This window comes from Mirounga angustirostris, unplaced genomic scaffold (genome assembly GCF_029215605.1).
Source record: "Mirounga angustirostris isolate CCGP_5_RB_7025 unplaced genomic scaffold, mMirAng1.0.hap1 SCAF_4, whole genome shotgun sequence".
NCBI lineage: Eukaryota > Metazoa > Chordata > Mammalia > Carnivora > Phocidae > Mirounga > Mirounga angustirostris.
The window spans coordinates 136,983,314-137,000,901 of NW_026991712.1; the positions used below are offsets into that span (position 1 = coordinate 136,983,314).

The following is a 17,588-nucleotide window of genomic DNA, read 5'->3' on the forward strand; positions in this document are numbered from 1 at the left end:
CAGGTCATGATCCCAGGGCCCTGGGATCGAGTCCCGCATGGGGCTCTCTGCTCCTTGGGAGCCTGCTTCTCCCTCTGCCTCTCTCTCTCTCTCTGTCTCTCATGAATAAATAAATAAAATCTTAAAAAAAAAAAAATTTCCTAATCAAGTAGATTCTTCCTTCCTCTTTCAGGAAGAACGTCTACTAGAGGACTGTTATGAGGATATTTCTACAGGAAGTCTTAGCTCACCATATCCCCAGAACAATCAAACGGCAAAAACAGTGCTTACCTATGATACCTCAGCTGCAAAGTACTTCCCATGAGTGATTGGATTGCATTGGTCGACCATCTGCAAGTCATTTTAGTTAAGTACCCGTCAGTTTCACATGATATATTGATATTGACATCTATTTAAAACACATTAAAATATTAATACAAAGCAAAAGCACCAAAGCAATTTTCAATGAAAATAACATGTCCTTACGTTATCAGTGGGACTCTAGTACAGGGTCCCCAGTCCCCGGGGAGGAAAACGGGGAGGGTTGCCGATGCTTACCCATCACGTAGAGCTCCGCGTAGCGATGGTGGCATTCCTGCTGGTTGCAGCAATACACGGCGTCGTAGGTGAACTTCCCACGAGGCTTGGTCGCCTTCAGATTTGCAAAGGTGACCCTGCTCACGCGGTCACCCGCCACGCCATACTGGCTCGGAGGGATTCTCTCCGCTAAATTCAGCCACCAAACAATCTTTTTTGAGGAAACAATCTCGTTTTCATTTTTATAAATGCAGTGGAAAGAAACGTTAGACCCGACCCTTGTCAGAATTTTAGGCGGAAAGTATATGACATCTGCAATAAGAGAAGAAGGGGAGGATGTCAGATGAAGACCAAAAACATCCTGTGAGGAATGAATTTACGCTACGTAGAAAGGCTTCACAATGCGTTCAGGATCACACTGCCAAAAATGAAGTGAGTGTCCTAAGAGACTGGGCAACTGCAATCGCCTGTTTATGGACAGTCACGTAGCATCCCAGGCACTCACTCCCATTCCCAAATGACTTGACCTTCCAAAAATGTCTTCACTGTTTTCTAAACATAGAGACTTAGTACAAAATAGGTTTTAGTGCGTACTTCTCACTTGCTAATGGATAGGCCGAAAATGAATTCAAATGAAATATAATCTAATTCCACAATGACACGTTTCCCATCAGACTCCGCTTTAAGAATCAGTGAACTGTAGGGTGAGTTTTTGAATCAAATCACTCTAAGGCAAAATCCTGAAGAAAAAATGGTGGTTGCTATTGTTTCATTTGGATATATGAAAATTTCAAATAAGCAGGTAAAGTAGAAAAATGAGATTTAAGTAAGAAAACTAGTTAGGATATGTAAAATCAATGATGCACCAACGCACCAAAACAGGAAAAACTGTAAATACTGATCTGTAATATTTTAAGTTATTTAATGCCAGTACGCTGTGGTTAAGGACAAGGGGAACCAATATTTTTCTAAAATATTATTTTTAAGGCCTCTACACTATTCCATACTACTTTTTTGGCCCCCTATTGTTGGAAACATAGTTTGCCTCTGTTTTAAATTAGAAACAGAACAAAAGTAAATGACTGTTTACACAAGAAGAAATTATTTCTGCCACAACGCATTACAAAAACAGTGTATTTCAGTTGTGCAATTTAAAGTAGGGCATTTTCTGCTGAAAGAATATGAGTATCTGTTTTCATACATATCATCCGGATGACCCCCAAAACAAAAACAAAAAACTTCATTTATTTTTATTATGTATATTTTTTTCTTTTTTGTAATAGCAAGCTAAACTCCCCTGTCCTTATATTTACAATCCATACAAAACCTCTGTACTTGGTATTTCTACAGTCAAGCATAAACAGGAAAAATTTTAGTAGCATGAAATCACTGGACAGAAGTCAGTCCATTAGATTTATAATCCTAGCCTAGGGTGACACTCAAGCTTCATTGGCACATTACTTACTACACACAAGTACCTAGCACAGACCTGAAAGATTATTAACCTACTTTCAATATGCTCCACATCTCATTACTGAACTGCTTCAGAAGTCTAAGAGTAATTTATTTTTTAAAGAGTATAAATAAGACTTCAAAAGTTAAGCTGAATCTTTTAAAGATAATAAAAATCTCAAAGCACTTCACTTCAAAATTGAATGCCTAAGTAAGGCTTAATTGAGAAATACAGTTAAAGTCATAGTATTTTGGCATGATTAAATACTAAAATATTAGCTTAAAAAGAATAAAAACAAGTTATTAAAAACCTGATTTTGTAAAATTTACCCACTGAATATATAGAAATTGATATGAAGTAAATGCTAAATATTTAATTTTCAAAATAATACAAATATATATTTTATTCTCATGTGAGATACACAATATTTAATTTGTAAAATAAGAAAATAATTTTCTTCTCATGACTAAGTACTAATACTTTTGCAGAATCTACACTAACGAATTTCATTAAAAGAAGAAATTCTATTGATAAATATTAGTGAATTACTCAAATGAACATAACTCATAAATCAAAACATCTTAAAGTTATTTTAAAATGTGTTTATTATAGCACCAGAAAATAGATTTTTACATTTTCAAAGCAGATTTCCTATTTTTCTTTACGGGGAAAATATTTTCTCTAATACATTACAAGCACTGTCAAGTATGAAATGTAGAAATTAACTGTTTCTCCTCTTCTCTGGCAGCACAAGATCGCAATTAAGAAAGGTATTACAAAAAAAAAAAAAAAAGAGAAAGGTATTACAAGAAGTCAGCACTTCTAAACTTATTTTCAGTATGTAGCATAACTTAATTGCAATATTCTTGGCCTTCTTAAGTTCTGGCAAGGTCCCAGGTATTCTTCTAAGGGTCCACGATCTCCCAAATCCGCAAGAATTCCTTGATTAAAAATGGTCAATGCTTCTTTAACTGTGTACTTGGTAGGTACAGCTTTAATAAATCAATGAACAACAACAACAAAAATCATTGAACAAAATGTAGTAGCTATAAAGGAACTGATAATTAGCATCTGTTGGCTCTGGCACTAATACATGAGACAGTCTCTGTTCCCCCAAAAAATTAATAAAATCCAGAGTGTTTGGAAATGATAAAGTAGATGTGCTAATTCATTCTAAGTAAGTTAATGCCTCAGTCTTACAGAATGTTTCTGTTTCGTGGATGCCAACAGTGAACAGCAGAGGATAATCTAATCATATTAAACACCTAGGTTTAAGGGAGAAGGATCCAAATCTTTTTACACAAGAAGAGGAAGCTCCCAAGTTTGGAGAAACATACTTCACTGGTGCACACGGTTCAAGAACAAGCCTCCAGTGCTGTAAGCGCTGGGGGATGTGGGAACTGCTTCGAAGGCAACTCAGCAAACCTGAGACCTGAAAAACCCAAGCAACGCTGAAACCTCATTTATCAGGAACCATGAAGGAAATGAGGTGTTCCGCTAAAGTGCTCTATGTAATTAAGCTTACCGCTGATTAGTGCCCAGGATCAATTTTTGGTGACATAAACATACGTCAGGCACTTAATCACTGTATTAGTGAGTACAAACATCACTCTGGAATTAGACTGCCGGCTCTAGATTGTGCCAACTTTTACAATGTACTTAACCTCTCTAAATCCCGATTTCTTTGCGAAAGGGGAATATCAGTACCTATCTCACAGGGGATCAAAAGGATAAAATGATAATATATGTAAAGCACTTAGAACAGTGCTTGAAACACAAGAAGCACTCCATAACTGTCATTATCATTATTATTATTATTATTCAGTAGAGAAGTATGAACCTACTTATACATTTGATTTGTGATTCAGTACCCATCGTTACGTCGTTACTGTAGACGATCCTATAACAGAGAAATGTGCTTGGGAGCTACTGAAGTGTGGAAGCTCTTCTCCCCGCACTTGGTGTCCCTAGTCTCCTTTATATTTGGTAAGTTTCTGTCTTTCCCTTAATAATCACCTGGTACCACTCACTGGCATTTAAGCCATCCAAGCCTGTTAAATTAGTAAGCTTACCTTTACACTCATTGCTAAATCAACAAATTCTGCCCTTGGGGGAGCTATTTACTTACTGTCTGGATTTATTTTTCACTTACTATCAGATATTTCTATTTGGGATGTCTAAAGTCACTAGAGGGACACACCTGTGGTGAATAAGAAGTAAAAGGCCCAGTGTTAACTGCAATATTGTTAGACACTTTAGCAAGTAAATTGGCAAAGTTTCTTTTCAACAAAACATATCTTTATTACTGTCATGTACACAAAACCCTAAATATTTGCATAGGGAAAAGCATATATATATATACATATGTATGTGCTTTATAATATATATTAATAAATCTGATTTATATTATGTATAAAAACATATAAATGTGGTCCAACATATTAAAACCAAGCAAATTTAATCCTACAGATATTGACGTGAACTAAGAAAGTAACAGTAGTCTAAAAGGGTTTTGTACTAAGTAAAACAGAACTAAAACTAAGTCCATCCAAAGGTCTAAAAACCTAAGTTGAACACTCCAAAACAAAAACTTACATGAAATGTAACACAAATAACTATTATATTATACTGGATCAAAATGTTCATCTTAACCCCACTGAATACAGAATTGCTAAGAATCATTATTCTAAAAAGGTATAAAATATAACTTGAATATTAGCAAATCTTAAAAATAATAATGATCCTTTTAGAATTTCCCTCTTCTTTAGGGAGGGTAGGTTTTCAGATCTAATTAAGAAGTAAAATCACAAAGAAAGCCATCCCACTCAGGGTGGGAGTCAGGATTACTAGCCTCCTCTGCCTCCCGCTTTACCCCATCCCCTTCTCTTAAAAACCTCCACATGTTGTAATTTATCCCCCTCTACATAATTCACCGCTGGTCATTAAGACCTATTAATCAACGATAAATAATTGAATGTAGAAAAGCTGACCTTCCTCCGACAAATTCCAGAAGCTGAGTCGTCAGCACACACATTGTGATGCTCAATAATTATCTGAGGAATCGTGATGAGAAATCCATGTCTTGTAAATCTGTTCACAGAAGGTTCCTGGCTTTCCTAGTGAGAACCAATCCTTCCCATTGCCTAGTACTTTGCTAGCTCTTCTGACAAGCTTGCTCATGCAATTAGTTATGAATCTTATCAACTTGAAACCTTCATTAGATGCTGAGATTTTGAATATTGAGATTGTGGCTTTGTAAACTATGATTGCATCTACTGTTTACTGGGTGCTTACTAAAGGTCAGGCACTGCAGTGAGCACAGTAGGTGCACTGTTTCTGTCTATCCGTAATAAAAATGTCCCTATTTTGCAGATGGGGCAACTGAGGCCTAGAAAGGTGAAGAAACTTTCCAAATAAGTGGTGAGGCCAGTACTTCCATAAGATTCTGTCAGACTCCAGAGTCTGTGTTCTTAAACCACATGCTACTGGCTTTTTGACAAGTCAATGCTTTTTAAATAGGAAGTAACCAATAAATGAACTTATTTCATTAAATGTGTTGACTGTCTGCTTAGTGATTTTCAGGGGACTTGCTGTCTCTATATCTCCATAATCAACCTGCACGAGTTTCAGTAGGAATCATTTTGCTCTTTTGACAGATCAGACAACGAAGCAAAGAACCTTGAAGTGTCTTCCTAGCGTCACAAGTTAGCATATGACAGGGTTGGACTATTCTAAGGTTCCTGGGACTATTTGTAAACCACCACCTCAACTTCATGAGGAAGTTTTGAATAAACCACAGTTTTTCTGATGTTAAAGATTAAAAACATGAAAACTGAAAGTGAAAACTCTCAAAAGCCAGCATCTGGAGTGAAAAGAACTATTTCGTTATGTTATTATTTATTGTAGTATATAAAATATAATAATTAAATGAAATTTGAATATTTGGAATTTATGTCAAATAAATATATCTGATTTTAAATGTAAATTAAGGAAACACTGATACCAGTAGGGTTCTGAATTTGTGAATTTGGAACCTTTCTATTAAGTCTATCTTTTGAATGGGTAAGAGTAATTCAGCAAGACACTGCTATGTACGCACATAAACTTGGGGGCTCTTCTATAAGTTGCTTTTGCACGTTTTCATTCACAAAGTAACCTGCCAACACTTAAATAAAGCGTTAATATTGTGTCCCTCCTTTTGGTTTACTGCTACGAAATTTAAGATGCTTACAACAGGCCAAGGCAAAAATCAGGAAGCATATTCTCCTCTCGATAGGAGTTACTATTACAAAACCTACCTTGTGTGGTAAAGATAAGAGGGGTGCTCCAGTCACCCCAGGTTCCTGGGCCATCCAGTCTCTTGCCCCTCACTTGAACCTCGTATGAAGACCCAGGAAGCACACTGTCTATCAGCAGAGATGTAGCTGAGACAATTTCATCAGCCTGTTAAATATTGTTTGAAAACATCAGAGCATCAAGTTGACATGGAACCTTCATCAAAACTGAGAACAAGCAGTCCCAACAAATTTCAAAGAATGAAAGTCTTACAGAATAGTTGGCCGGCCACGGTGGAATTAAACAGAAATCAGTAACAAAATAACAAATGTTTGCACTTTTGTCAATAAATTTTTTTTAAAGATTTTATTTATTTATTTGACAGAGAGAGACACAGCGAGAGAGGGAACACAAGCAGGGGGAGTGGGAGAGGGAGAAGCAGGCTTCCCGCTGAGCAGGGAGCCCGATTGATGTGGGTCTCGATCCCAGGACCCTGGGACCATGACGTGAGCCGGAGGCAGACGCTTTATGACTGAGCCACCCAGATGCCACTGTCAATAAAATTTTAAATAGCCCGCGAATCCAAGAAGAAAATCACAATGATAATCAGCAGATATTTTTAACTGAATGATAACGAATATTGACCTTGTGAAATTTGACAGGTACAGCTAAAATCAGCTGGGAGTTTCAGGGCACTGCTGACATCTATAATACACACCTGGTAGAAAATGATGAGCAGGAGCAGACACAGAATTAGAAACATTCCTAGAGGAAAGTGTCACAGAGGAGGGCGTGAATAATTTTAAGAACCTGAACCTGATAAGCTATAGTAAATCAAAATACAGTTTACAAACTAGAGGGCAAATAGCTAAGAGACCTAATTCTGCAAGAAACAACTATTAAGAATTGCTTAGCGGGGCGCCTGGGTGGCTCAGTTGTTAAGCGGCTGCCCTCGGCTCAGGTCATGGTCCCAGGGTCCTGGGATGGAGACCCGCATCGGGTTCCCTGCTCAGCGGGGAGCCTGCTTCTCCCTCTCCCACTCCCCCTGCTTGTGTTCCCTCTCTCGCTGTCTCTCTCTGTCAAATAAATAAATAAAATCTTAAAAAAAAAAAAAAAAAGAATCGCTTAGCAAATACATTCTGTTTTCCAATGACGTACTCCGAAGTTATTGAAATCCCTGGCCTCTTAAACTGTGGGTTCCAGAAACCAAAAGGGTGAAAAGCACCACAAATGTATTCTACAATAGCAGGTCACCTAGATTTCAAATCCTGTTGTTTCTATTTTGCAGATGAGAAAGCTGAAGCCCAGAGAAGTCTTAACTCTGCTTTTCCCACACAGGACACCAAGGATTTATTTTCTGCTCTTAATGAAAATAAAGTCTTTATAAAATTGGCCCAGAGGTACAAAGACAGGTTTTTACTTCTAAATTATATAACAATTCGTTTCACAAAGGAAAATGCCAAAGTCCAAGCACAGCCCATGCTCTTTATGACGTCCTCCTTCTCTCCTGCTCCTCTTTGATTCATCCACTGCAACTCTTGCCCTCACTGCCTACCCCAGCCTCCAGCTTCTTACCCGGCGTAGGGCCTCTGAATTACTGTCTTCTCTCTTTGGAAACTAATTCCCCCAGATATCTACTTCACTAACCTCCTTCAGAGCCTTGCTCAAATGTCACCTCCTCCATGAGGTCTTCCCCACCTCCACTTAATATTACAACCTACCAGCTCTACCAGCACCCGTTAGCTCTACCACTCAGTGCATCCTGATGCAAACAGAACAGTTCCTAGCACCTAGGAGGTCCTCAATAACTACTGAAAGAATGCAAAAAGAATTTGACAGACCTTGTATTACAAATGCGTGTGCTGCGAGTAAGTATGTTGAGCAATAAAACAATAGTTGGAATCGTAAAATCAGAAATCAGAGGTCTGTAGGTGAGAAAATTATCATTATGAATTCAAGTTTCTATAACTGGACTTCCTGTAGCCATTTAGCCCTGTGTGTGTGTGTGTGTGTAAGGAAGAGAGAGAGGGAGGGAGAGGGAGAGACAGAGAAAGTTACTAATCTAACATAATTTTTTGGGGGGAGGAAGAGGAATTTGGAACTTTCTCTGGCACTAAAGTCTGGGAGGAATTTATCACACTCCTCAATATATAACATAGACCCATACATAAGAGATATTGTGCAACATCAAACAATTTCTCCAAAAGCGTTTACCGAAGATACGGACATGTTGTTCATGTGGTCATGTCCTATGCTGATCATAAATGAAGGCCAGTGATATAATATTAAATTACAGCTGATTTAGCTCTAGGAGGACCATGCATGTCTGGCATACAAAGGGCATTTTCTACTGGACCTGGAAAGGGTCTCTAGTTGTTTCTCAACCTTTCATTTTATTAAATTATACTTACTTTTCTCATATATGTTGAAGAATTCTCTGAATATTTCACTTGGTATTGAAGTTGAAATGGTACCAAGGTTGGGCTGGACCAAGAAATCTTTAAATTGCCAGCATCTGTGATTTCCATATGCAAACCTAATGGGGGATCAGGCTTCACTTAAGGAAAAAAGAGAACATTTTTAAGTCAAGCAATTTTCATGATAATCACAAAATAAAGTCAAAATGAATTATTAGCATATCCTGTTCTTTCAACTACTTAAAAGGTGATCTTATTCAAAGGCTAATTCCAGACTAAAATATTAGGTCTACTCCTTGTACCTTTCCATAGCAATCCACATATATTCATTTCCTCTCCCTACATGGCAAAAACTGTAAACAGTAAGGAGGTTGTTTTGATAAATGTGAATTCCTGCTGTAAAAAAAGTCGGCTAACTTTATTTAACCTAGCATTCCCCAAACTTCTTTGAAGACTCCCCCCCACCACCCTCACCCACCGGTTTAGCAGGTGACAAGGAAAAACGGCATTTTGCAGAACACTACTTGAAAAATGCATATGGAGTTTGCATGCAAATATTCACGTAAATATGCACGCAAAACTCAGCAAATCTATTAACTTTGAAAAATAAAAATCTAGACACACCTACTCAAATAACCCACAGCATACATATATTATATGCAATAAACATAGCATTCACAGGCCCTGGCTTGTTTCCGTAGTGTAGTGGTTATCACATTCGCCTGACACAGGCCCTGGCTTGTCACCAGAAATGGGGATAGAGTTTCTTAGCCTAACAATGTGTTTAACTTAGTAAATGATTTGAGTTCATGTGTATATGCATGTGTTCATGTATGAATATGCATTTGTGTATAGGTTGTGTGTGTGTGTAGTTTTAAATACACGTAACTTTTAAATTATTCATAGAAACAATATAAACATCTTACAATAAAGGATTGACTAAATAAATAATGGTTCATTCCCTATAAGGGAAATCATATCGGAGAAGAATATTGAAAATGTTTACTATTGTTAGTTTCAAAAGTTTATTAAACATCATCTATACTTGAGTTCCTGAATTGTTGAAATTAACAAATAAAAGAATATTTATAAATATATGTTAAAATAGAAAAAAATGCCAAAATGATAGAAAATAGACGATGCATTTTTCTTCTTGGTACATCTCTGTGTTTTCAGGATTTTAACTAGCAAGAGTTACATACATAGAAATAATCATTACATTGAAATGTTTCCTGATTTGAATTTTATTTTCAAGAACTAAAATGGCATATTACTATAATTAACATACTAAATTTTCAAGAATTTAGACATAGTTTTTCTCTTTTCCTTGAATCAAAATTAATAAAGCTTTTATTTTATGTGACATATTACAAATTTTAGCTACTTTAAAGCAGAGACAGATAAACACTAAAGTCTAGAAACAAGAGATGAAATTCACTGAGTTCTCATGAATAAAAAGAAAACAAAACAAAAACATCAAACAGAAATCATGAGAGTATAAACTATTGTACATTTCCTGCCTGCATACATATGTGCCCTAATATTAGAAATCTTAAAAATAAATCTTTCCCTGGACCGCCCATGTCCCCAGTCTTAGATACACCGCCAACTACCTGCTTCTTTCAGAGCAATATTCCTTGGAAGAGTTAGCACTACTCACTCTTCCCACTTTGTGTCCCATTTTCCTGACCGACCTACTCTGATCAGGTAGGTCTTCCTCCTCACCAATCCACGGAAACGGCTCTATCAAGGTCATCATCCTTTGCCAAATCCAATGTCAGATGTCTGATGCATTTTCCTCCAGCGCTCAGCAGCATTCCACATAGCTGCTCACTTGGTTCCACTAGGCTGCCAGGCCACCACGCTCTTTTACTCCTCTTTTCTCTCTGATTGCCTCAGTCTTTCTCTCAATGAATTCTAAGTGGGTGATCTCGGGCAATCCCATAAACATCTATATGCCAGATACTCCCATATATATCTCCCCTGAACTGATCATATGTCCAACTGCCTGCTCAGCATCTCTTGGGTATCTATAAGCATCTCAAAAATAATATGTCACACACCCGATTCTCCCCAAATATCCTTATCTTAGTATCTAGCACCACTATTCACTGACACGCTCAGGGCCAAGTCTCAGTGTTATCTTTAGTTCGTCTCTGTCCATACTCCATACCCAATCCACTAGAAACTTCAGTTAGCATCATCACCCAAATGAATCCCAACTATGATCATTTCTTTACTTCTCCACTGCTACATCCCTAAACCAACCAGATAATTCTGATAGCCTCCTCTCTGAGCCTTCTGATTCTACTCTTGTAACCATCCTTCCTCTTTTCTCCATCAATTTCCTTCTCTACATGCAGAGTAAATTTTAAACATGCACACAGACACACACACACACACACACACACACGAACACACACACTTGACCATATCACTCTCCTGGTTCAAAAGCTTCCACTGTAATTAGAATAAAACCCAAACTCTGTAACCCTGGCCTACCATATGACCTGAATCCGATACCTCTGACCACACCTCCAAATATTCCCCTACCTCATTCACTGCAAGTACAAAGGCCTTCTCTTGGGTTCCTCCAACTTCCAAGCTCATTCCATCTCAGAGGTTTTACGGGTGCTATTTTCCCTGGTTGGAGCACCTTTTGTTCTGGATTTTTGCATGGCTATCTCTTTTTCATTCAGCCCAAATGCTATCTCCTAAAACAGGTCTTCTTTGACCTCTGTAGCTGAAATAATAGTCCTTACACCTACCTGGCCCTCTCCATGTCTTATTTCTTTTGTGGCACTTAACATTTTAGGACATTATCATATATACCCAAGTATAAGGAAAGATTTTTTTTTTTCTCAAAAAATTATCCCTGAAAAAAAGACAAAATTCTTTTTAGGTTTCTTATAAAGTCTATCACAGCACCTTCTCTTAACTATCTTTTTTTTTTTTTAATATTTAATTTAATTCTTGTTCTAAATCCTTCTAAAAATCACCTGACAGAATTAGTTTTAAAAAGAGAACATAATGATATTTTATAAATTTTATATATATTTTTCCTGTGCTATAACTTCATGACAGAATTGCTTGGACATCATTGTAATTATGTTGCAGAGACCACAAATATATCCCTAGAGGACAAATTATCTGAGCATCCTAATGTTAAAATACGATGTCATATGCAGATTCAAATAGTGGCATATCCCCAGTAACTTAGAAAGAAGTGAAGGTCAAGTTGTGTGGAAAACTGTTATGAGATCCCTGGAAAACTGGCTCTAGTAATGTCAAAAACAACGATGCCAAGATGCATGTAAAGAGTTGGTATATAATGGTTTCAAGAAATATAAGTGGAAAATAGTAACGCTGTTTAATTTTATATTATATATAAAATACACACACAAAACGGAGTTAATAAATACTTTAAGTGAACATTGCCTATATTATTCACATTTGTAATCCTATGTTCAAGTTGATCAAAAGAAACTGGGAATCTTTGCATTAAAAATATGGGACTCTACCTATTACTTGAGTTTTTATTATAATCAGATTTGTATAGCAAATTATGTAGGTGTTTACTTTTTTATTGTTTCTCTCTGCTCACTATTGGTTGTCTCTGGCTTATGAGGCAGGAACTTTGTCTCATTCACCAATGTTTCCCCAGCTCCAAGGTCAGTGGCTGACACACGTGAGCTTCTAAAAAATATTTATTGAAGGAATAAGTAAAGGTATAAAATAAATAAATAAAGGTAAAAAACAAGCTCCTAATTATTTTTGGAAACTGTTACCTGAGAAGCGAAAAAGTAACAACCGAACGATACATATCCATTAGATACAGGGTTGAAAGAAAAACTATTTTTAAGAAAGAATTTAAGGGGCGCCTAGGTGACTCAGTCAGTTAAGTGTCTGACTCTTGGTTTTGGCTCAGGTCATGATCTCATGGTTCATGGGATCAAGCCCCTCATCAGGCTCCGCGCTTGGTGGGGAGTCTGCTTGAAGAGTCTCTCTCTGCCCCTCCCCCTACTCATGCCTGCTCTCTCTCTGTCTCTAAAATAAATGGGTAAATCTTTAAAAAAGAAAGAAAGAATTCAAGTTACAACTGCAGAGACCATCTATACTACTCTTAAAACATTCTAGAAGCTGCTTCTAATACTCCCTAATTCTACATTTGCTGTCCTGACCACACTGGTCAAAGCAAGAGAAGCTACTGAAAATTTTTGTAAGCAATGTTTAACCTGTTTGTGTGGCTGATGTTTAGATATAATACCTTTTTTATGCACGACTTACCAACATTTATGGGCTGAACCGACATTAGAGGTGATTGAAAATTTATCCCACCAGACGTGATTTTCAAATACAGAAGGAGAGTGTGGTTGAGTTTGGCGGTTGGCACAGGCACATGGCATTCACAGCTGTTGTGAACACTGCAGTTGCACTGAACAATCTGAAAACTGCCTTTCTGGGGGACCAGAGGTGACTCGTCTAACACTTCAGGCCTATGTGCAAAAGAGTGAGCTAAATATTAGCAGATGTGACAAAAATACGTGACAAAAATCCAAACTGAGGTGAACTGTTCTGGACATCCAGCTTAAATGGCATCTAGAAAAAACTGGATACATTATATCAGAGACGCAAAGATAAGGGTTCCAGCAGGTTAGCCATTAGAAATAATAACAGCAAGAAGAGAGTGAAGCAATAGTCAAGTACCGAAAGGAAAGTAGCATTGTGGTCCTAAAACTCTACACCCAGAGAAAATACCTTTCAAAATAAACATGAAATAAAGGCTTTTCTCAGGCATACCAAAACTGAAAGAATTTGCCACCGTCAGATCTGCATTATGAAAAGTGCCAAAGGAAGTCCATCAGACAAAAAGGAAATGACAGCAGATGGAAATCTGATTCCACACAGAGAAATGAAAATAACTGGGACGCCTGGGTGGCTCAGTCAGTTAAGCATCTGCCTTCGGCTCAGGTCATGATCTCAGGGTCCTGGGATGGAGCCCCGCATCCGGCTCCCTGCTCGGCGGGGAGTCTGCTTCTCCCTCTCTTTCCCACTTGTGCTCTCTCTCGCTACCTCTTTCTCTCTCTCTCTCAAATAAATAAATAAAATCTTCAAAAAAAAAAAAGAAATGAAAATAATTTTAAAAAGGTAAATATCTACTGACTGCTTAAAGCAAAAAAAAAAATACCATGGAGTGTAGGGTTTATAACACAGGTAGAAGTATAATGTGTGATGCTGGCTCTAAGCTTGGGGGAGAGAGACGTAACATAAGTGTGCGGTTTTAATGTTCTCGTACTATACATGAAGTGCGATAATATTACTTAGAGGTACATCTGTTGGATTGTAGTTAAGTTAAAAACCTACATTATAAATCCTAAAACAACCACTAAAATTATAAAACAAGGAGTTATAGCTAATGAACCACAATAATCAAGCCAACAGAGTATTAGTATAAGGACAGAAAAATAGATTAATGGAACAGAATAGAGACCAACACCTATATGGACAGCCAGCTTCTTTCTACAGAGGTGCAAAAGCAGTCCTGTGGAGAAAGGGTAATCTTTTCATTAAGTCGTGCAGAACAATGGGATATCTATATGCAAAACAAAGCAAAACAAATTTCAATCCATGCTCACACCAGATTCAAAAATTAATTCAAAATGGATCACCAGTTCAAATGTAAAACCTAGGGGTGCCTGGGTGGTTCAGTCGTTAAGCGTCTGTCTTCAGCTCAGGTCATGATCCCAGGGTCCTGGGATCGAGCCCCGCATCGGGCTCCCTGCTCAGCGGGAGGCCTGCTTCCCTCTCTCCCACTCCCCCTGCTGTGTACCCTCTCTCACTGTCTCTCTCTCTGTCAAATAAATAAGTAAAATCTTAAAAAAAAAACAAAAACAAAAACAAATGTAAAGCCTAAAGCCATAAAACTTCTAGAAGAGAACATGGGGACAAAAATTTGTTACCTTCAATAAGGTAACATTTCCGTAGATGCAACACCAAAAGCATGATCCATAAAAGAACAAATTGATAAACTGGATTCTTACCAAGATTGAAAACTCTGTTTTTTGAAAGTAAGACACTATGGAACAACAAGAAGACAAGCCATAGACTGAGAGAATGTATTTCCCAATTATCTATCTGATAAAGGACTTGTCTCCAGAAGATATAAAGAACTCTCAAAACTCAATAATAAAACAAACAATACAATTAAAAAACAGGCAAAATTTCACCATGCACTTAGAGAAGATAAATGAATGAAAATAAGCATGTCAAAAGAAGCCCAAGGTCATTTGTTATTCAGGAAATGCAAATTAAAACCACAATGATGCCACTATCCACATGTTAGAATGGCTAAAATTTTAAAAATTAATTTTATAAGGATGTGAAGAAATTGGAACTCTGATCCACAGCTGGTGGGAATGTAAAATGATACAACTTTGGAAAATAGTTTAGTAATATTTAAGTTGTTAAAATTACACCTATCATACAATTTACACATTCTATCCCAGGTGGTCATCCAAGAGAAATGAAAGTATAGGTCCTCTCAGAGACTCATATACAAACAAACACAGAGACTTGTAGCAGCTTTATTTGTAATAGCCCAAAACTGTAAATAACTCAAATGTCCATTAACAGGTGAACGGATAAACAAATTGTGGTATATCCATATAATGGAATGCTACTTCACAATGGAAAGGAATGAACTACTAGTGGATGCATACAACATTAATGACTCTCAAAATAATCATGGTGCATGAAAGTGTGACAAAAGTACTGTATGATTGCATTTATTTTTTTATTTTTATTTTTTTATTTTTTAAAGATTTTATTTATTTATTCATGAGAGACAGAGAGAGAGAGAGAAGCAGAGGGAGAAGCAGGCTCCCAAGGAGCAGGGAGCCCAATGCGGAACTCGATCCCCAGGACCTGAGCCGAAGGCAGACGCTTAACCGTCTGAGCCACCCAGGCGCCCTGTATGATTGCATTTATATAAAATCCTAGAAAATACAAAGTAACCTGCGGTAACAGAAAGCAGGTCATTCATTGCCTGGGGACAGTGGAGAGTGATGAGGGTGATAGGGACCACAGGTAGGGGCAATGGGTGGGGTTACAAAGGGGCGGGAAGCAATTTTGTGATTGGCAATATATTCATTTTCTTTATTAGGGTGATGATTTTATGAGTGATTTCATATAGAAAAACTTATCAATTTATACTTCAAATATATAATAAGCTGTGTAAACATGTACAGTTTATTGTCTATTAATTTTATGTCCATAAAGCTGTTTACCCAAAAAAGAAAATTTAGGAAAAATTTTTTAAGCAATACTTTGCCTAACACTGTAAACCTACAAATGAATGAGCTAACCTTAAAAAGTAATTGCAGGGGCACCTGGGTGGCTCAGTCGGTTAAGTGTCTGCCTTCGACTCAGGTCATGATCTCAGGGTCCTGGGATCAAGCCTGCATCCGACTCCCAGCTCAGCGGGGAGCCTGCTTCTCCCTCTCTGCTCAACAGCCCCCGCCCCCCGCCCCACCCTGCTTGTGCTCTCTCTCGCTCTCTCTCAAATAAATAAAATCTTAAAAAAAAAAAGTAATTGTAGTTTTTCCTTGACTTATGATGGGTTACCTCCTGATAAACTCATCGCAAATTAGAGATATCCTAAGTTGAAATGCATTTAGTACACCTAACCTACCGAATGTCATAGCTTAGCTTAGCCTCCCTTAAACATGCTTAGAACATTCACACTAGCCTACAGGTGGGCAAAATCATCTAATACAAAGCCTATTTTTTAATAAAATTTTGAACATCTCATGTAATTTACTGAATATCATACCAAGAGTTAAAAAAAAAAAAGAGAGAGAGGATGGTGGAAGTGTATCAGTTGTTTACCCTCATGGTCACGGGGCTGACTAGGACTTGCCAATGCCCAGCATCACGAGGGAGTATCCTACCACATATCACTAGTCTGGGAAACAATACTGAATGAGTATTGCTTTCACACCATTAAATCATAAGTCAAACCATTGTTAAGTGGGTGACTGCCTATAACTAGCTGGGTTGAATTACCTAACTCAAAGCACAAAGAATAATAGCATGCAACCAAGACACAGAGTTGTTATTTCTGATTTATCAGTGTCGTTTTTTTTTAATCTGCATGGTTGCCTGGAGAGTCTAAGCCTAGCTGCAAATAAGAAGACTTGTTTGGGGTGGGGGGAGTCAAGGGGGAGGGGAGAGGGATAAGAATTTGGGGATGGAAAGGGAGTATTAGTATTTAGACATGATCACTGCCTTCAGAATTCTTGCAGTTAGCAGAGCAGCTAAAGCAGTGCTTTTTTATACACACTAATTTTTAGTTAGTATATTTAGCACTTACAGTCTTTTCCCTCCAAAAGGACTGCAAGAATTCTGAAGGCAGTGATCATGTCTAAATACTAATACTCCCTTTCCATCCCCAAATTCTTTAAAAAAGATAGAGTGGTTTAGATAGAAGGCAGCAGGTGTTTATGGACAGAATGGGGTGGCTCAAGCAAGACAGGGAAATATTAGTTATCCCTGAGAATTCACATATAAATACAACGTGAATGAAATCGACCTGAATCTTTCATACATACACCACTAGTATTAAATGTGAATTCTGATAGATTTTCAAGTTTCCTGAGATAGACTTCAGTATTACTTTAGTCCTAAAATAAATCAATCAAGAAACAACATTTACAGTCCTTTCAACGTGCAAAGCAGTCTACTGGGCGCTGTGTCGGGGATAATATTATTGTTAGAAGCACACTAAATTAACACCAAGACTTAATATCAAGTCCTTCCATTTGCTTTTGAGCCATAAGACCATAGACAGGTAAGTTTTTCTTTATTAGCCTTGGTTTCCACAATCAGTAAAACAGAGAAAAATGCCTGCACCATCTCCCTTTACGATG

The 17,588-nt window shown here is 37.5% G+C and overlaps 1 protein-coding gene across 3 annotated transcripts in view; it reads right to left on the minus strand.

Moving 5' to 3' along the window:
• The window catches only part of LEPR (leptin receptor), a 90,756-nt gene that overhangs the window by 36,637 nt on the left and 36,531 nt on the right, over nucleotides 1-17,588 (minus strand). For all 3 annotated transcript variants that reach the window (XM_045897479.1, XM_064589011.1, XM_045897477.3), the window contains 5 exons: nucleotides 12,949-13,157; nucleotides 8,656-8,801; nucleotides 6,268-6,412; nucleotides 538-828; nucleotides 271-388 (listed from right to left, as the gene is read on the minus strand). In XM_045897479.1, the coding sequence (XP_045753435.1) occupies nucleotides 271-388; nucleotides 538-828; nucleotides 6,268-6,412; nucleotides 8,656-8,801; nucleotides 12,949-13,157 (909 nt within the window). The remainder of the gene's footprint in view (nucleotides 1-270; nucleotides 389-537; nucleotides 829-6,267; nucleotides 6,413-8,655; nucleotides 8,802-12,948; nucleotides 13,158-17,588) is intronic.